Source organism: Moschus berezovskii, chromosome 5 (genome assembly GCF_049115385.1).
Source record: "Moschus berezovskii isolate FMDL1 chromosome 5, NW_MosBer_1.0, whole genome shotgun sequence".
Lineage (NCBI taxonomy): Eukaryota > Metazoa > Chordata > Mammalia > Artiodactyla > Moschidae > Moschus > Moschus berezovskii.
Window position 1 is genome coordinate 67,461,257 of NC_142464.1, and position 21,028 is coordinate 67,482,284.

At 38.5% G+C, this 21,028-nt stretch overlaps 1 protein-coding gene across 4 annotated transcripts in view; it reads left to right on the forward strand.

Moving 5' to 3' along the window:
• The window catches only part of WDR19 (WD repeat domain 19), an 89,681-nt gene that overhangs the window by 33,007 nt on the left and 35,646 nt on the right, over positions 1-21,028 (forward strand). For all 4 annotated transcript variants that reach the window (XR_008687100.2, XM_088836286.1, XM_055435014.2 and 1 more), the window contains exons 18-28: positions 2,473-2,632; positions 2,820-2,930; positions 6,644-6,753; positions 10,477-10,534; positions 12,841-12,981; positions 13,062-13,144; positions 13,625-13,708; positions 14,977-15,123; positions 15,443-15,567; positions 17,461-17,573; positions 19,320-19,388. Coding sequence is in view for 3 of the 4 variants with exons in the window: in XM_088836286.1 (XP_088692412.1) it covers positions 2,473-2,632; positions 2,820-2,930; positions 6,644-6,753; positions 10,477-10,534; positions 12,841-12,981; positions 13,062-13,144; positions 13,625-13,708; positions 14,977-15,123; positions 15,443-15,567; positions 17,461-17,573; positions 19,320-19,388 (1,201 nt within the window). In the remaining variant the exon portion in view is untranslated. The remainder of the gene's footprint in view (positions 1-2,472; positions 2,633-2,819; positions 2,931-6,643; positions 6,754-10,476; positions 10,535-12,840; positions 12,982-13,061; positions 13,145-13,624; positions 13,709-14,976; positions 15,124-15,442; positions 15,568-17,460; positions 17,574-19,319; positions 19,389-21,028) is intronic.

Below are 21,028 nucleotides of genomic sequence, written 5' to 3' on the forward strand. Positions count from 1 at the left end.
CAACCACTGGTTGGGAAACTAAGATCGCACATGCCATACAGCATGACCAAAAATAAAGATGGAGATAATAATATTTACCTAATTTACTTCACGGGATTATCATGAGGCTCAGATATGATCGATTTGAGAATATATGTAAATTCTAAAGGAAGGGCTTTTGTACTATGGGAAAAGCCCATCAGAACAAAAAGGGTTTCTAATCTCCCAAATAGCACACTTATTGTGAAATTCTAATAAATGTAATTATTTCAACACTCCCTTAATTTCATCATAACAAAGTTTGATTTTATCTTACTTGAGATTTTTTTCCCCCTGCGTTTTCTTCTCACCTCTTAGGACCACAGTGAATTCCTTTGTGTAAATGTTGCTCTTCCTCAGGGTCCCTTGGGCTCCTTTCTTCTCTTCTCACTCTAATTATTCTTCCAGAGTGAATCTCCTCAAGTGAGTGAAGTTGCTCAGTCGTGTCCGACTCTTTGTGACCCCATGGGCTGTAGCCCACCAGGCTCCTCCTTCCATGGGATTCTCCAGGCAAGAGTACTGGAGTGGGTGGCCATGTCCTTCTCCAGGGGATTTTCCCGACCCAGGGATCGAACCTGGGTCTCCTGCATTGTAGGCGGATGCTTTACCGTCTGATCTACCCCTGCTTTTTCCTCTCACCTCTTAGGATGACTGTGAATTCCTTTGTGTAAATGTTGCTCTTCCTCAGGGTCCCTTGGGCGCCTTTCTTATCTTCTCACTCTAATTGTTCTTCCAGAGTGAATCTCCTCAAAGGTAGTTTCAATACCATGTATATGAGGTTGACTCCAGAATATGCATCCTTGACTTAAACCTGTATCACCACTGCCTCCCAGTCCTGTGTAGCTGGGAGTCCACGAGTTCCTCAGACTCGCGTCATCTTTCCCAACCTCCTTTTCTCCCCCTGCCCAAATCACGTTGTGCACGTGCCCTCCAGTGCACACCCACACACACCCAGGTCTTTTTCTCCTCCACTATTCCCCCACCTTAACTCAGGCCCTCCAATGAAGTAATGTGTAGCAGAGCGACTTCTGACGGCTTTCTCTCCAGGTAGCCTCAAGACAATCTATTCTCCACACACTTTGGAAAATGTGAATCTGATCCTCAGTGACTTCCCATTGCCTTTAGGAAGAAACCCGTATTTCTCGGGGACTTCAACCTGACACGCTCAGCTCTTGCTGATTTAATACCAACCTCACCTGCCCCTACTCCTCCACTGCTCTCTGTCCACTGACTGCTTGAATTCAATAATTTTTCATGATTTCCTGCCTTGGCATGTGCTGCTTTCACATCTTAGACTGCCTTTCCCTGTCTGTGTAGGTAGTAACTCCTCATTCTCCACCATTCAGCAGAGCCCTCTCCTCCAGGAAGCCTTCCCTGAAGCCCCTGACCACTGGCAGTATAGATTGAGGCCTTTCTCATGTGTTGCCTCAGAGCCAGGATCTGGTGTGCAGAATGGTTTAGAGCACATTGTCTCTTACCACTAGGCTGGTTTTCTAAGGCCTCTGAGCCTCACTTTCCTCCTTTATAAAGGAGAAATAATAATAATACATAGTGAATAGGGTTGTTAGGGTGATCCAGCGAGAGAATTTATGCACAGCACTAAGCACAAAGATGCGCGTATTATAGGCACTCTGGTGCCTCCGTCATACTGTGTCATAGTCCTCTGTTTACTCACCTGTCTCTTCCGCCTTCCCCAAGTGTGACCACCTAACGACAGTGACTGCATTGATCCTTACATCTTGGTTCCAAGCACAGATCCTGGCACATAACGGTGCTCAGTGAGTGTGTGTTGGGTGGAAACTAGATTGATGACTAGATGGGGAGGGTGACATATTCATTAATAAAGGGGATCCCACAAAAAGTCTCACTAACATTTGTGGTTAAGTTTTAAACCAGAAGTCAACAAGCTTTTTCTGTTATGGTCAAAATGGTATTTCAGGCTTCAAGGGCCATAGGGTCTATCACAACTACCCAGGTTGGTTGTCGGAGTGAGAGCATCCCAGACAGGCCGTAAGGGGTAGGCGGGCTAGTGCCTCTCTTCCACTCACACTTTATTTCCCAAAGAAGGACGCTGCAGGCCATAGTGGGCTGACCTATTTTAAATTTCCCAGCTTATAGGAATAGAATACTAATGTTATTAGAGTTATATGACAGCAAAAATAATTTTCATATGTGTGTGAAGTAAACCAAAAAATAAATGAGAAGAATTAGTTACTGATGAGGGAGGGTGGTTACACAGCGTAGACTCGGATTAATTCAATAAATTCAGGAAAAAACATCTATACAAAAAAGGAAGAAAACTTTATGTAGGTTTTTTTATAACTTGGAAATGATTAAAGGTTGAAAAATATTTTTGCAAAATTTATTTAAAGCATAATATTACATACAGTCTAAAAACTGCCTAGTAGGAAACAAATAGAGCTCCTTGATTATGCTTATGTATTAAAATGCCAGGTTTTCTGATGCCTGGGAACTGTGCAAGATTCTCAGTGATCAGGCTGCCTGGAATGAACTGGCTGGAGCCTGTCTGCACCACATGGAAGTGGAGTTTGCAATCCGTGTATATCGGACTATTGGAAACGTTGGCATGGTGATGTCCTTGGAACAAATAAAGGTAAACAGCATCTTATGGGAATCATCAGATTAGCATTTAAATGATACTGAGTCAAGCATTTAAATTTCTGCAGTTAGTCTTACCTAGCTCAAAAACTGATAGATACTACCACTTCTTCCTAAGCACAGTCCTTAAATAAAAATTAAATCCTTGAGTTTCTTCTCATTAAAACTGTTTTTATTTATAGGGAATAGAGGACTACAATCTTCTGGCAGGACATCTTGCCATGTTCAGCAATGACTTCAACCTGGCCCAGGACCTGTACTTGGCATCTAGCTGCCCTGTTGCTGCCCTTGAGGTAAGGCAGCAGATGAGGGAAAGAACACGCAAAGAGGCTCTCACCTCTTTTAGAGTTAACATCTCTCAGCACCAGGCACCACATGCTTTCCCCCTCCCTGAACTCAGACTTCAGCTTTAAGAACCCCTGAGTATTCATTAACCTTAGAAGTATTTTCACTCTGCATTCTATGGAGCAGTAACAGGCATGGTATTGTAATATTACCAAATACTTTTGAGTCAGAGCGTATCCAAAGAGAACAGATTTTGTAACTTACAAAAACACGTACAAATGAAAACAGCCATCATTTATTGAGTGCTTACCTGTACCAGGTACTTTTCTAAGTGGTGACATAAATATTTTAATTCATTCAACTCTCACAGCAGTCCTATGAGATAATACTATTATTTTCTCTATTTTCCAAATGGGAAACCTGAGGTTCATTTATCGTTTATCGTGTGACGTTCTCTTGAGTGTGAAGAGGGGTAGGCTAAGGCTTGCGTGTCACCACTAGTCTCCCAGAGGTGAGCACTGCAAGGGAAGGACCAGCAGAGAATGAAGGACCTAGGGCCACACAGGGGAGGAGAGAACTGTGGCTGTGCAGAAGAGCGGTGAAGAAGGTGGACTTCAGAGTCGGGTGTGACTGGTTTCAAATCCCAGCTCTGTATGCCCTTGGACAAGTTATTCCGTGTCTCAGTGCCCTCCCCACTTAAAGGAGAGATAATAGTATCTAGCCCTTAGGGTTGCCGTGAAGACGTAGAATGAGATTAGATCTTTGGGAGCAGTGCCAGATCGACTGTAAAGACACAGATGGTGGCTGTTCTCACTAACATTGTTCCACTTCAGCCAACATCTCCACAGCCACATAGAGAAAGCATATTTGCTATTGATTTCATGACTTCTCTTTTTCAAATTGTTCTATAGTAAGTTTCATTTTTAAATTTTAAGTGAACTGAATTTTAAGAAAAAAAGTAGATGATTTTCCAATGTTATTGGCTTCCCAGGTGGCACTAGTGGTTAACAACCCGCCTGCCAATACAGCAGATGAAAGAGATGTGGGTTTGATCCTTGGGTCAGGAAGATCCCTTGGAGTGGGAAATGGCAACCCACTCCAGTATTCATGCATGGAGAATCCCACGGACAAAGGAGCCTGGTGGGCTACAGTCCATGGGCTTGCAAAGAGTCAGACGTGACTGAAGCAACTTAGCATGCATGCACTCAAAATATTATTTGAGGTGACGGGGGACACCCTGAGAAATTTTCAGATCTTGGATTGGTATGTGCTGGAGTAGGAACAGGGCTTCACTGAGTGAGAGCAAAGATGTCATCCTCACTCTTCTGCATTAGCTATGGACACTTGTCCTGTGCTTCTGGCTTTGTAAAGGATTTAAGCTGATGGCTTCACAATGCGAAGAGGTGACTGCACCCCACTGTTCCTTTAACCTCCCTTTGAAGGCTGACAGGTTAGCTAAGTAAAAACGTTGGCGGCAAAGTCCTACTGTTCAGCCCTGCCACACACTAACAATGAGACTGTGTGTGCAAAACTAGCCTCTCTTTGCCTCAGTTCTGGATCCCTAAAATGGGCACAGGAACAGCTCATTACAAAAGGCCTAGTTGTGGTAAGTAAATAGGCTAATGTCCTAGAGTAGAATATATCACTTGGAAAATGTTAGCCATTATTAATTCCTTACAAAGGGTGAATAAAGTGAGGAATGAACTCTAGAAGATTAATGGTTTACTCTTTAATGGTTAGTTTTTTATTATTACTTATTTTGCATGAAACAAAGATGAATATTTTAATGATAAAAGGAACAATTCACAAAGAAGATAGATATCATAAACCATTAGACACTTAACAGCAAAGAAACAAAATACATAAAGCAAAAATCAGAAGAAATAAAAGGGAAAAGAAGCAATATATAATCATAGTGAGACATATTAACGTTTCTCTGAGACTATTTTATCAAGTGCAGAAAAAAGAATGGGAGCATCCTGAATGATGTCATTAATAATTTGAATGTAATAGATTTATATTTAATTAATTTATGTTAATCATATCCTGTGTGCTTGTGTGCTAAGTCACTTCAGTCATGTCCATCTCTTTGTGACCCACTGGACTGCACCCGCCAGGCTCCTCTGTCCATGGGATTCTCCAGGCAAGAATACTGGAGTGGGTTGTCATGCCCTCCTGCAGGGTATCTTCCAGACCCAGGGGTCTAACCCACATCTCTTATATCTCCTTCATTGGCAGGTGGGTTCTTTACCACTAGCGCCACCTGGGAAGCCCTAATCATATCCTACACAAATATATTTAAAATTTTGCATGTCATATGTTATTAGATGTCCATAGGACATTTAGAAAAACTGGCAATTTCAAAAAGTAGAATTCTTTTTTGTGTGTGTGATTCAGTAATACATATACATGTTATTTCTGAAATTTTTTTCCATTATAGGTTATTACATCATACTGTTCCCTGTGCTATACAGTAAACCTTTGTTGCTTGTTGCATATCTGTTTTTTTAATTTGGAAATGTAGCATTCTATTCATGCTTAGAAAAACAAGTGGAATCAAAATGTCATTAATTTTTTAGTTAGGCAAAAACTTATAAGTTTTTAAAAATATATATATATATGTTTACAAAAGCTTTTCTACTATGCTTGATAAAGACTTGAGAAAGAACATCCAAAAAAGAAAAGAAAAGACGGAGAAATTGGAAAACATGAACAAAATGAAATGGGATCACTGAATATGAAATAGAAAAAATGAAACAAACTATATAAAAATAAAAGATCCTCATATAGTCCAGTTGTTTTTGAACATGGCTGTTCATTAGAAACTGGAGCTCTAGCAAAAAAAAAAAAAGCAATACCTGGGCATTTGTATTTGTAGTTTTCAAAAAAATTCCAAGATAATTCTGATATGCATACGAATTTTTAAAAATGATTATAGGTTTTTCTATTAAATGGTAGTTTTGGTGATGTAGAATTCTATAATTTTTCTGTTGACCAATCATAATACAATGGTATTAAGCAAGTAATAGTTACATAATCACAATAGTAAAAGATGTTCATCAGTTTTCACAATCAATAGCCAGACAAAAAATAAAAGATAATTACAATTTCAAGCCATAATGGGAATATGATTAACCTAGCAATATAAAATAATTACATACAAGTTTGGAATTGTGGAATCGTGCACCAGACACAGATGAAAGATCTCAGGAGCCAGGAAGAAAGATATGTTCACATTTTATTTATGTTTGCTACTATTCATCTCGTGATACAGGTTCAGATTTTCTCAGAAAATAAGATCGATTCCTATAGTAAAGTATTTCTCGACTTTTTCTTTATTATCTCCCCTCTAAGAAGAAATACTAGTTTTAATTTACTTAATTGAATTAATTTTAATTCAATTTAATTTTTTCCTACTGAGACAAATTAAATACTAAAGAGAATAAGATTTTGTTTAGGATTGAGTTTTGGAGGGCTGTGAACCACTGAAACAGCCATGGGCCCTAGAATGCACAGGCTCAGTAGTTGCAGCTTACCACTTAGCGGTGGTGAGCTAAGTTGCGGCATGTGGGATCTTCCCAGACCAAACCCACGTGCCCTGCATTGGCAGTGGTCCACTGAGCCACCAGGGAATGTAATCACTTTTATTAAAACCAGCACTATATGCTAACTGTGCAGAATAATTTGCTATTTGAAATTAATATCTTTCTCTTTCTAATAGATGAGAAGGGATTTGCAGCACTGGGACAGCGCTCTACAACTGGCAAAACGTTTAGCCCCAGACCAAATACCGTTTATATCAAAAGAATATGCTATTCAGCTTGAGTTCACGTAAGTCCTCATCTTCATATGTTTCAGTCACTATCTAATTATTGAATATCTTCAGTTCTAAACTGCTATCCATTATAAGGCCATTGATTTAATAATTAAATCCATGGATTTAATAGTGGCTTCTTAGGTGGGAAAAAACTGTATTAATTATACATCCAAAAATGTTTTATTCTAACTAATGATGTCTTATCCATGTATCTGTCCACTCCCTTTCAGCATCAAAATCTCAGTTTGGGTCTAAGCCTTTTCCATATTTAGAATTGTTTTGAATATTGTTTTGAAACACATTTGGCCAACAACAGTTACACATAGTGTCAAGGTGACTCTGCTTTTCTTAATCTACGATCATGACCTTGACCTCTTTGAACATTTGCAGTGTGAATTCAAGGCATGGTGAAAGATACCGGGCTTTGTTCTAGAAATCTATTTGCTTCAACTTGTACTTCTGCTTTTTAAAATTGAATTGCACATGGATAAAAATTCATCAGTTCATGTTGGAAATCAAGCCAGAAGCTTTTCAAGGTGAAGCTGCAGTGCTTGAGTAATAAGCCCTGCTGATGCATGATGAATATGCTTCACAGATCTTGCCTACCTTTGAAAATGCCATAATCTGTTCTGAGAGATTTAGAAATTTCTAGTCTTAATTGACAGACTATACATTTTTACTTCAGTCCTGCCTAAAAGTGTAATTTTAGAGGGATTTCAGGATCCAGTTATAAACTCACATTCAGCTGTGGTTAATGTCACTAATGCAGATACCTGCAGAGACAAGAAATGAATCATTTATTGACAAATATAAGTTTGCAAGTATATGTAGTTGCAATGACAACTACATCATAACTGGGCAATTTATTATAGGATATATTCCATCTTCAAAAATTATAAAATGGGAAAAATACTGCTTCTTGAACAAAGAAAATATGGTTCTAACATTGAAAATCATTTTTATGTAGTTCCATTTTAATTTCTCATAGACTTTCTAGTCATTGAGAATACTGACGGATAATAGTTGTAGAAATTACTCCACCAAAAAGTACTCTTTCATTTCTAACCAGGATACCTTATTTAAAAGTTCCCATTTTGCAAATAAAAGCTTTTTCGGAGATTTTATTTCTTCTTTGTCAATCTAAATTTATCGCATTTCTGCCCCTTATAAAGTTAATCCAATATGTTGAAAAGAACAAATAGGAATCTTAGTGCATAACAGAACAGAGGAGGCCTCAGTGCCCTGGCGCTGCATCTCTGTCCTGAGAGTGACTGGGGCTGGGAGTAAAGAGAAGAGTGTCACTGCACTGGGAGATGAACCACCCTCCCCTGTCCGAGCACAGGCGCTTGAGTGAGCTCTGGAACTATCCAGGAAACTTCCACTGTTCCTCCTTTCAGGAGAGTCAAAGTCTTTGTAGCAAACCCTCAAAAACTGTCTCATCATAGTCAGGTGAGCGGAGCCAGTTGAAACTCTGATGTTATTGATACTTTTTAAACCCTTTTTGCTCAACATGTGTCTGTGAAGCCTCCAGTTTCCAAAGTTTTCACTGCTGTTTCTATGCTGACCCCTGCGTCCTGATCTAGGTGTGCACCCCAACACCCAAATCAGGAGACTTACTCTTGTGATAATCGTAACTAATTAGGTATAGCTCATCACCATCCAGTACCCCAGTAGCTACCAGGTGCTGATTTTTTAAAAATATTTATTTATTTGGCTGCACCAGGTCTTAGTTGTGGCATGTGGGATCTAGTTTCCTGACCAGGGAGGGATTGAACCCAGGACCCCTGCATTGAGAGTGTGATGTCTTAGCCACTGGACCACCAGAGGAGTCCCACCAGCTGCTGATTTTGATTCTAAGGCCCTGGACCTGTGCTCAGTTCCAACAGTCTGTTTCATTCTACGCCCCCTACATTGATTAGATCAAAGAAGGACCCATCTGACATCTGTGGGAAGGATTAGCTCTCCAGTCTGACATTGGAATCATGAGCTAGAGCCACATGAGAGTTCCAGAATAATTAAATAAAGTACAAGAACTAAAATACCATAAAAATAAAGTGAGTTCCCAAGTCTCAGTTTAGCATCTCTTAATTGGACTTGCTCAAGGAAAACCTCAGGTTCCTGAAGGAGGAACCATCAGGAGCCATCTCTATCTGTGTTGATGTAATTGGGTCCAAATATGGGAAAAATCTGGGCTTCCTGGGTAGCTCAGCTGGTAAAGAATCCACCTGCAATGCAGGAGACCCCGGGTTGATTCCTGGATCGGGAAGTACTCCTGGAGAAGGGATAGACTAACCACTTCAGTGTTTGGGGCTTCCCTGGTGGCTCAGATGGTAAAGAATCCGCCTACAGTGCGGGAGACCTAGGTTCAATCACTGGGTTGGGAAGATCCCCTGGAGGAGGACATGGCAACTCACTCCAGTATTCTTGCCTGGAGAATCCCCTTAGACAGAAGAGCCTGGTGGGTTACAGTCCATAGCGTTGCAAAGAGTCGGACATGACTAAGCATAGCACGGCAGCATTAGAAATTCCCATGTAGGAACACTGCTGACTGTGAAACTCTGGGCTGTCCAACAAATTCCTTGTAATAACCGACAGATGAAGAAAATGAGTGAAGCTGAGGGAGGTTGACTGGTGTAAGCTGATTTTTCAGAGTTGATTAATTTATTCTGGAAGAGATAGTTTCTTAAAGGACAGTGTATTTCCAGATGGCTACTAAGCAATTACTGATCCATTCTGTTCCAAGCAGTAAGAATGAATTGAGGTAATAAATATGACTTCTAGATATGCAGATCCAATTAGCATCCATCATGGGAAGAGGGAGTGGTATTATTTATATTCCCTGCTGTCTCAGTGGTAAAGAATCTGCCTGCCAATGCAGGGGACAGGAAACAAGAGTTCGATCCCTGGGTCGGGAAAATCCCCTGGAGAAGAGAATGGCAACCCACTTCAGTATTCCTGCCTGGAAAATCCCATGGACAGAGGAACCTGGCAGGCTACAGTCCATGGGGTTGCAGAGTCCAACACGTCTTAGTGACTAAACAAACAACACGATACTTTTTATCAGAATAAGAATCAGGGCCCTTAATATTGTCATCCCCAGTATTTTCCTTAATTTCTACACAGATTCTCACAATACATATTGCACTTATAAATACTGGGTATTTGCTGAGGTGGGGGGAACATTGCTTTTTATGGTCTCATGATTGTCATTAGAACCCCAAAGGAAAGGAGGAAAGGAAAGTTTGACGCACAGTTGTGTCCAACTCTTTGCAATCCCATGGACTGTAGCCCACCACATCCTCTGTCCATGAAATTCTCCAGGCAGGAGTACTGGAGTGGGTTGCCATTCCCTTCTCCAGGGGATCATCCCTACCCAGGGATCAAACCCGGGTCTCCTGCATTGCAGGCAGATTTTTTACCAACTGAGTTACTAGGGAAGTCCCTTAGAACCCCAAAGGAGATAATTTAACAAAAGTGACCCAAAAATGTTAATGTAGCTCCCCAAAATGCCTAGCATACTACAAAGTTAGTACCTTACACTCTTAGCATAATCTAGCTTAATACTTATTTTTAAAGTAGCAAAATAATGGCCTGCACTTCAAAGAATGCATGCATAAACATTGTGTATCACATCTTTCATGTGCTTAAGCAACTCAGTGACAGATTATCTTTTAAATCCTGTATATGTAAACAAGATACTTAAATATGTATTAAAATTCACTCTTTTTCCTTTTCAGAGGTGATTATGTAAATGCTTTGGCTCATTATGAGAGAGGAATAACAGGTGATAATAAGGTAACCTTGAATAAAGATAAGATATGCATAGTTATCTTCGAGTTTGTTGTTAGTTTCCTGTAAGAAAATAATCTTATTTGCATTGTATTTATTTGGTATGAAACAGATGAGCCTTTTTTTTTATTTTTTTCAGTTTATTAACAACTTTGCAAGGACATAGTTAAATCATTTTAAAACACTTTGAACTCTTAAAAACTGACATTGACAATATTTTTATCTGTCTGAAAAAGCTTTGTTTTCCATTGCACCCTAAATATGAGCTTTTTATTGAGGTTGGGAGTAAAATTTGTATCCCTTTCCACTTACAGGCTAGCTATGATTTTCGTAAGACTTTTCGTTTCATTCTTAAAATGTTTCGATAACCGCTTTGAAAGTGAATTCCCAGTCTATAAAGGTTTTTCTGCCGTTTTATTACTCATGCTGTATCTTTTATGATTAACCTGGTAAGCATATACTTTACCCACAGTTCCAGTCCATTCTCTTTTTCTCAGACCATCCCAGAATTTAACTCAGGAAGCTAAATTTTGCAATAAAAATTTATGTTTTTGTTAGGTGATGTCAAGATTGAAAATCTTTTTATTTTCTCTTTTATATCTAGCTTTTTATTACAAAAGTGATAACAATGTCATTATAGTCAATTTGAAAAATCACCAAAATCTGTTAACCTTACAAAGTGAGAGTTCAACATTCTCTCCTCCAAACACACTCCTTAATGATGACTGCTGGTCATGATCTTATATATTTCCATCCAGAATCTCTTCTAAGCATATAAATATATATACAATAGGGATTTTTACTAAAAGTGAAATCATTCACTTCCATTCTCTCAGCAAAGATCAACTGAGAATCTGTTCTGTGAAAGAAGCACAGCCTTATGGTCTTTTCAAGTCAATACATATGAACGTTTTAATTTTTTAAGAGCTTCTAAACTTTCATTGTTTGGATGTATCATGGTTTTTTTCATCCACTCCCTTGTTAAATTCAAATAACTATAATTATAGTTATTTGGGGTTTTGTTTCTATCAAATACACTGTGGTAAATATTCTGCCTAGTATTAATATATGTGTCTTGGCTACTTAAGACAGTATTTCTGCAGGTGATATTCTTACAAGTGGGATTTCTGTGTCATAAAATGTGTGCTTTCAGTTCTTTAAAATGCTAGATTGCTCTCCAAAAGAACTTGTGGTAATTCATCCAGCTATGTATGAAAGTGTTCATTTCCCCCATATTTTCTACACTACCAGTCACTACAATTTGATCAGCATTAAAAAAAAGGGTATTTAATTTTATATTTTGTGTGTTTGATTATTAGTGAAGCCAAGCGTGTTTTATTTATTTATTGGCCAATTCTGTGTTTTTTAAATTAATATGAATTGCCTAATTATATCCTTTGCTTATTTATCTCTTGGAGTTTTGACAGTTTCTTTGTTTGGCTGCATCTATTTTAGTTCATTGTTAACTGTGTCATTAAATACAGTCCCCACTAGCCACATGGGGCCGTTCAAGTTATTTAAAATTAAATAAAATATAAAACTCAGATCCTCTGTCACAAGTAAAGGTTTTATGTTTCATCATGCCTAGTAGAGAAATCTTTAATTTGATAAATGTTTTTTCTCTTAATTTTATTCGTAGCATAGCTATGTAACCAGTATATTTCCTCTCACATTAAATTTTATACCAAGAAGACTTACAAAGATATGCAAGGTATTATGACAAAGGTGAAGTAAAAATTTGGCCTTGAGCAGAAAGGTCTAAACTTCTAAAGAAAAGAATATGACTTTTGTAACAGATGATTTTTTTTTAATTCAGTATTATTTCAGAATCTTGAGATTTTCTAGCAAAGACTATTGAAAGTAAACCATAACCTTTAGGCTCATTTTAGATTTAAATTGTTTGACTAAAATACATCATTTTTACAAATGAACTTACTTAGAATACAGAGACTCACAGAGATTGAACTTATGGTTGCCAGGGGAAAGACTGGGGGACAGGATAGTTAGGGAGTTTGGGACAGACACGTACACACTGCTATACTTAAAATGGATAACCAGCAAGAGTCTACTGCATAGCGTGTGGAACTCTGCTCAGTGTTGTGTGGCAGCCTGGATGGGAGGGAAATTTGGGGGAGAATGGATACACGTTTATGTCTGGCTGAGTCTCTTTGCTGTTCACCTGAAAGTATCACACCATTGTTAATTGGCTATATCCCAATACAAAATAAGAAGCTTTTAAGAAAGAAATAAAAATAAAATACATCATTTTAAGCTAGGGTGTGATTTGTTAGTTATTTGCCTTCTGATTTCAGGAACATGATGAGGTGTGCCTGGCTGGCGTGGCCCAGATGTCCATAAGAATGGGAGACATCCGCCGAGGGGTTAACCAAGCCCTCAAGCACCCCAGCAGGGTCCTTAAAAGAGACTGTGGAGCCATCCTGGAGAATATGAAGGTAGAGTTTCCTGTGAATAAATATTTATGAGGTCTCATACACAATAAAACTAGTGTTTTGATAATCTCATACTATTTTAGCAATTTTCAGAAGCAGCTCAACTATATGAAAAAGGTCTCTACTATGACAAAGCAGCATCCGTTTACATCCGCTGTAAGAACTGGTAAGGATCTGCTGTAAAGTGTGTTCTGAGCAGGTGTGGAAAGGAATGTGTGCAGATGCCCTCCCCTCTGGTTTTCTTGCTTCTCCTCCCAACCGTGCAGCTATTGCCTCTGTCTGGGCCTTCCTTCCATCGCCTGTTTTTCTTTATAGATTAGTTCATCTTAATAGTTCTTTTTCCAAAGAACAGCACATTTTCTTGGTTTAATAAGGGGAAACAACCTGATCAGATGAATTACTAGAATAAAAAAGCCCTATTATTCACAAAGAGTCAATGAACTAGCCTTCATTTTCCCACAGAGGGTAGGCTGGCTGGGTTGGGGGCCCAAGAAAAAGCAATTAAATCTTTTAACTGTAGGGGCCAAGATTTTTTCAAGATCATGATAACTGTTTCTTGAATCCTAAAAATTAACATCTGATAGTAGGAAGCTACTTTTGGAGCAAATGTAGTGCTGACATTATTCTCCTAAACCTACGTTTCTAGGGCGAAAGTTGGTGAGCTTCTGCCTCATGTTTCTTCTCCAAAGATTCACTTGCAGTATGCCAAAGCTAAAGAAGCAGATGGAAGGTTTGGGCAATTTTAAATTTTGTCTCAATTTTAAATTAAAAATTTTGTCTCAATTTTACACAAATCTAAAAATGTTTTATAAAGTAATTGTTGATATCTGCAACCTTCTAAGAAAGGCAAAAACAGAAAACATCTTTACCCTCACCTGGCTTGAAGTGCCAGGCTATTAAGTTTTCCCCATACTTTATATAGTTCATCCAGTCCTTTATGTATTTATTTGTGGACTACAATCTCATTTTTACTTGAAGGTTAAATACTAGAAGTTGAAATTTTGATATAATTATGGCATGAAAATGAAGTTAGGCAATAGTCGTTTTATTAAGGAGGATAACTTACAGAGGCAAAGAAAAGTGAAGAAACATGAATTTCATGGCTGCTCTGTTTAAGCTGAAAAACAGTATTACGGTATAACAATGGATTGTTGGTACCTTAAGTAGATAAAGATTTTCTGGAACTTAATATAAGAAACTCAAATGCACTGGGAGGAAATAAGCTAAGACAAGAAGGAGTGCCAGAGGAGGAAATACAGTTATGAAATTATATTTTATACAAATACGAAAAAGTTCCATCTCACTAATGGTAATTAAATTAAAGCAACAGCATATCATTTTAACTTATATTGGGAAAAGATTTATTTTAAACTTATAACCATATTGTCAAAAAGCACTTGTTATGCATGACTAATAGGACTGTAAATTTCTAAAGTCTTTAGAAGGTTATTTAGCAATATGTATTAAGAGATTTTTAAAGGTTACTTCCTTCTACTTTTAGAAAAGTAACCTTAAGAAAGAGATACATACTAAATGTCTTGTTAAAATGGGCAGAGCTAGAGAGCTCATGGAGACTGAACAGAAGTCTTGAGCTCCATCTAGAGGTCAATACACAATGATTTTATAGATTACTGTTAAGTTGTATCTATAATTGTGAAAAATTCCTATTTTCCGTTTGCTAAAATAAGCCTGTATTACTGTTATAATCTTTCCACTTTAACAAAAGAGTAAAATATAAAAAATTGTATATATATGATTCAGATTAGAAAACACAGTTCATTATGGTATTTTACTGTTAGTTTATCAAACCTCTAAAAGCAGCATATTTTAATGAAATGGTTCATGGCATTCTTTCTGCTAAAAAACAAAGAAGTACAAGAAAAGTGAGCAACCACCATCAATTAATAAAAAAAAACAATATCCCAAACATTTATTGACATTTTTCTCCCAAATGTGACAGGGTTGAGAAAGTTTGTTTGAACTAAGTATCTCTTATAGATACAAAGAAGCTGTTGTGGCTTATGAGAATGCAAAACAGTGGAACAGTGTGATCCGCATCTACCTGGACCACCTCAACAATCCAGAAAAGGCTGTCAGTATTGTCAGAGAGACCCAGTCCCTGGATGGAGCCAAGATGGTAGCCAGGTAAAGCAATGTGTTGCTTTTGGACTTTCAAAAACTAGCCTTTAAAGAGAGCCCCCACTTCCCCTTGTCAAAAAATCATTTCAAATGGAATATTTATTCTTTCTTTTCAAAATTATATCTAAGTGTTTAAATTCAAAGCTGTTTGTTATGGTCAACATACAAGAGTATGTTTACCAAATATAAACATATGGTATAGAACTACAGTTTACCCAATATGTTTTTACTTCGGAATGGTTTCTCTGGCTGAAAAAGATTTTATTTTGTGAATGACAGACTTCTTTTAAATGAGTCAAGCTAATTAAAGTACTCTTTGCTTTAGATTTTTTCTACAGCTCGGTGACTACGGGTCTGCCATCCAGTTTCTTGTTATATCCAAATGTAATAATGAAGCTTTCACACTGGCACAACAACACAACAAAATGGAAATCTATGCAGACATTATTGGTAAATATCATTGTTTTCCCCAATCTCTCTTAAAGATTTTGTCTGGTCTAATAATCATATGGGCTACATCCACAAGCGCATGCACACACACCACTTGTACACAGGCACACACACCACTCCATTTGTACACAGACACATACAACTATATGTTACTTGTTAGGTTTCACGATTCCTGCTGTCACCTTCAAGGTGAGATGGAGTCATAAGACCACTTTGAAAAATTAAGGTGTTTCAGGTGACTTCCATGGGAGGCCAGATTTCCCAGATTCTCCTACTGATCAACCAGTGGTAAAGGAAGGTTCCAAAACGAAAGTAATAGGAAATGCAGAATGACTTTTGAAAAAGTAACTGTGTTCATAAAATTTAAAAATTGAGTTGTAAATTAAGAATATAGGATGTGGTTTTTAAAGATTTTGAAAGTCCGAAAGAAAATTTTATATTCTGAGAATACCAGCTTATAGGTTTTCTTCCCCTGTTTGTAATTATTCTTAGAACTTACTGAAATAAACTTTCAGATTTTTCACTTCATGGGCCATATATAACATTATTTGTGGTGTGATTTTTCTCTTTTTTTTAATGTGGTACAATATACAAAACATAAATTTACCATTTTAATAATTTTTAAGTGCACGTTTGGTTGCGTGAAGTACATTCAGATTGATGTACAACCATCAGCACATCTGTCTCCAGAACTTTTCGCCATCCTAAACTCCACCCATTAAACAATGGCTCCCATTCCCGTCACCTCCCAGCCTGGTAACACTGTTCTACTCTCAGTCTCTATGAATTTGACTATTCATGATACCTTATATAAGTGGAATTATAATACTTGTCCTTTTGTTAGTTCATGTTTTAAAATTCAGAAAATGACCGTAAGAAATGATGGTGGGATTCATAAGAAAATTTTTGTTTCAGTCTTTAAAGGAAATAATAGGTAAAAGCATCTTGTAATATCTTCGGAAGTCATTCAGATAATTGGAAATATAAAGAGTTAAAGAAAAAAAGTACAGATAAAAGTCACATTATAATTATTAATGTTTAACATGGCTGATGACATTTCTGTCCTAAAATTACAAGTCATCATTGCTTATGTGGCTTATCTGATACACACATACAAATACACAGGCCCTCCAGTCCCCAAACATAACACACACTTTCCTTCATCTTTACTCTCTTCTTTTATAAACTCTAAATCTGCCTTGGTCTAGAGATACAGGGCTGTTCATACTCTGGTGCCCTATTGGACCTCCAGCTCCCGTGAGTAAATGTAAAATGAATGTAAACAATGAATTGGAACTCCAGCAGCTTTGGGGTCTTCTGTGCTTAATATGTTTAAGTCTCAAACTAAAAGAACAACAGTAAAAAAGGAAAAACAGTAATTATCTTTAATAGCATCTGTTATCCACTTGAGTATCATCTTCCCTGTCTGACAAATACACACAGACTATTGTTTAAACCAGGCATCGGAGAAACGGAGAAAGGAGATGGGTTGCATGTGCATTATGGTTAACTTGGCTCCCAATTGTTTGGAAACCCTAGGGAAATCCTGGGTTGGTCCTGTTGTTTTAGGAAATGAGATTGAAACTTTTAGAGAGAGAGAAAAGTCCCTAAGGGTAATGTCAAACCATAACCTAGTTTCTCACAAAGCCTCATAGCTTCCTCTCCTTATTGCTGTTTAGAGAGAAAAGAAGGTAGAACAGTTGATCTGTGAGGTTATTATGGTGAATGTGTTTTGTGATGAAAAAGACACTGATAATAATACTTGCTGTTAAGGGATTTTAATTGCCTCTTTTTAGGTCACCTGTTTTTAGATCTTGTTTTTGAATTATCAATAAGAAGTAAACAGGTTATGCTCAGATATTTTACTCAATGAATTTCTGATTTCTTTTGTAGGTTCTGAAGATACCAGTAATGAGGACTATCAGAGCATAGCCTTATATTTTGAAGGAGAAAAAAGACATTTTCAGGCTGGAAAATTCTTCTTGCTGTGTGGCCAGTATTCACGAGTGAGTATTTGCGAAGAAAACATACTTTGGACTCCACAGGAATGATAAGGGAAATGTGTTAAAATATATTATGCTCCTAGACACCCAGATTTGAAATCTGAAAGTCAACCTTGAAATCTCCACTCTCCCCCACACCCAGTCAGCTCTTTCACAGCTGCCTTCATAACCTCTCTCAGCTGTCTTTTTTGTTCTTAGCACCATCCACATAATCCAGACCCGGGTCACCTCACTTTGGATCGTTTCCTGTTTTCCTTGTTTTTACCTTCTCTCTTGATAAATCATGCTTCATTTTGTTCCCCAGATGGTACTGACTTTGACTGCCCAAGAGCCCCTAAAGCAGAGTTACGGTGTTTAAGCAAGGGATGTAAACAAGTGAAGCTGTGGAGTAAGGCTTGCATTCAGTGAGTGAAGGGCAGGGACTGTTGGATGGCACCTCCTATGAGGGATATGGCTGCTACTCACCCTCAAAAATGTGTTGCCATTCAGGAGTTTGGGCCTACTAGTTTCAGATCATAGGATTTTTCATAAACATAAGTCTGGGTCAGTGTTAACATACAGGCCCGGATATTTTTGTATTAACATCTCTCTGACCAAAGAAACATGTCTGTGTGTGAATTTGGCCTTCAGGCCACCAGTTTGCTGTTCTGGCCCTTTAGTTCTTGAGTCTAAATTCCTTCTCTGGGTTTTCCACAGTTGATCAACCAGCCTGAACCTCGCAGAGTGGCATCTAGCTTTTTCCAGGCAAGAGTCCTACTGTCCCACTAGCCTTTCCCATCCGTGTTCTCACTGGGCTCCTTTCTGCCCTCTTCCCCACCTACCACAGACCTGTTCATCTTCAAGTCCTTTTCCTCTGTGATACCTTCAAGAACATCTTTTCTTCCTCACACCAGCCATAAAACTGACTGGCAACACTGTACTGACTTGCACACGCTGCTGTGTTTAAAAATTTTAAACAGATAACCAACAGGGACACACTGTGTATAAATAAATTGGAAAGAAAATACTGCCCATTTGTCTCTGAAGCCTTTACAGCCATAAATGTCATCATAGTTGTGGTGGTATGGTGTTTAGGAATTAGACAACCGTGGTTCAAAATAATTGGTTTTGGGGATTTCCCTGGTGATCCAGTGGTTAAGATTTCACCTTCCATTGCAGAGGGTGTGGATTGGATCCCTGATCAGGAAGCTAAGATCCAAAACATGGTTGGGAGGGGGAGAGAAACAGAAACAATATTGTAACAAATTCAGTGAAGACTTTAGAAGTGGTCCACATCAAAAAAAAAAAAAAAAAACTTAAAAAAAAATTGGCTCTTTGTATTATCATCACATCACATAGATTCCCCACAATGAAACTGTACATGATACAAAAAGACAAGCTGCAGAATACCCTTAACTGGTATTTTCCTTAGCATCTAGCACAGCTTTATATTCAGAGCAGCAGATTGTCAGTAAATGATTTGTTGAATGAATCAGTGAAAATAATTGCATCTTCCTATCTAAAGAGGGCACATTTTTCATCCTTATTTCATTCAAAATCAGAACTAGATTCTTCAGACTGCATCCTTCTACTTTTTAAACTACACTCAGCCTTTTAAGTATGTGTTCTATGACCCAACACGGTGCAAGCTCCTGGTTGAGATGAAGATACTTTCACAAACTGCGATTCCTCTGTGTGTGTGAAAGCTTTGTGTTTCCTGTTGTGAAAGCAGTCTGAAATTTTTTAATTGTTATACAATTCTCCTTTCAGGCACTTAAACACTTCCTGAAATGTCCAAGCTCAGAAGATAATGCAGCAATAGAAATGGCCATTGAAACTGTAAGTAAGCTCTGTAATGAAATTTTCAAGAATGCTAACTTTTTAAAAACTTTCTGAAGAAATTTCCAAACATTTACGAAAGTAGACCTAACAGTATAACAAATTCCCAGGTACCCATCATCTCATTTCAGCAGCTAATACGTGGCCCATCATATTTTATTCCTACCCCTACCCTCTTTCCCTGTATTATTTTAAAGAAAATCACAAATATCACAAAAATCACAAATACCTTTTCATTTGTGAATACAAAAATTAGCTCTGAAAGATAAAAACATTTGGGTTTTCTTTTAGATGTAGTTTGCATCATCCAGTAAAATGCACAAATCTTAAATATACAATTCAGTTAGTTTTTTCAAATATGTACACTGTGTAACCCCCACCTAGCTCAAGCTGAACAGAAGGCCCACTCATGCTGCCTCCCAATCAGTGCTCCCCAACAAGAAAGAAAAGAAATGTTAGTTGATCCGTCGTGTCCGACTCTTTGTGACCCCATGGAGCCCACCAGGCTCCTCTGTCTGTGGGATTCTCCAGGCAAGAACACTGGAGTGGGTTGCCATTCCCTTCTCCATGGGATCTTCCAGAGCCAGGGATCCAGACCCAGACCCGAGTCTCCCACATTGTAGACAGATTCTTTACCATCTGAGCTACCAGGGACATCCTTACCTTCCAACAAGGGTAACCACAATTCAGACTTCCGTTCCTATAGATTAGTTTTACATGTTTATGAATTTCATGTAAATAAAATCATACATGAAATCTTTTTTTTTTTTGGCTGCTCTGTGTCTTCAGTGCTGCATAGACTTTTGGCTAGTTGTAATGAGTGGGAGCTGCTCTGTAGTTGCGGTGCGTGGGCTTCTCGTTGCAGTGGCTTCTTTTGTTGCACAACACGGTCTCTAGGGCATGCAGGCTTCAGCAGTTGCCGCTCCTGGTCTCTAGAAGAGCACAGGCTCAATAGTTGTGGAGCACGGGCTTAGTTGCTCCACTGCATATGGGATCTTTCCAGACTGGAGATCAAACCCGTGTCTCCTGCATTGGCAGGCAGATTCTTTACTACTGAGCCATCAGGGAAGCCCATATGTTTTCTTTTGTATCCAGTTTCTTTTAGTCAATAGTAAGTCTACAAACGTCTGGTCAAGGCTATGGTTTTTCCAGTGGTCATGTATGGATGTGAGAGTTGGACTGTGAAGAAAGCTGATCGCCGAAGAATTGATGCTTTTGAACTGTGGTGTTGGGGAAGACTCTTGAGAGTCCCTTGTACTGCAAGGAGATCCAACCAGTCCATTTTAAAGGAGATCAATCCTGGATGTTCATTGGAGGGACTGATGCTAAACCTGAAAGTGCAATACTTTGGCCACCTCATGCGACGAGTGACTCACTGGAAAAGACTCTGATGCTGGGAAAGGTTGGGGGCGGGAGGAGAAGGGGACGACAGAGAATGAGATGGCTGGATGGCATCACCGACTCGATGGACATGAGTTTGAGTGAACTCCAGGAGTTGGTAATGGACAGGGAGGCCTGGCGTGCTGTGATTCATGGGGTCGCGGAGAGTCGGACACGACTGAGCGACTGAACTGAACTGAACTGAAATTTACAAAGGCAGTTGTGATATCACATACGTCAGTAGTTCATTCCTACTCATT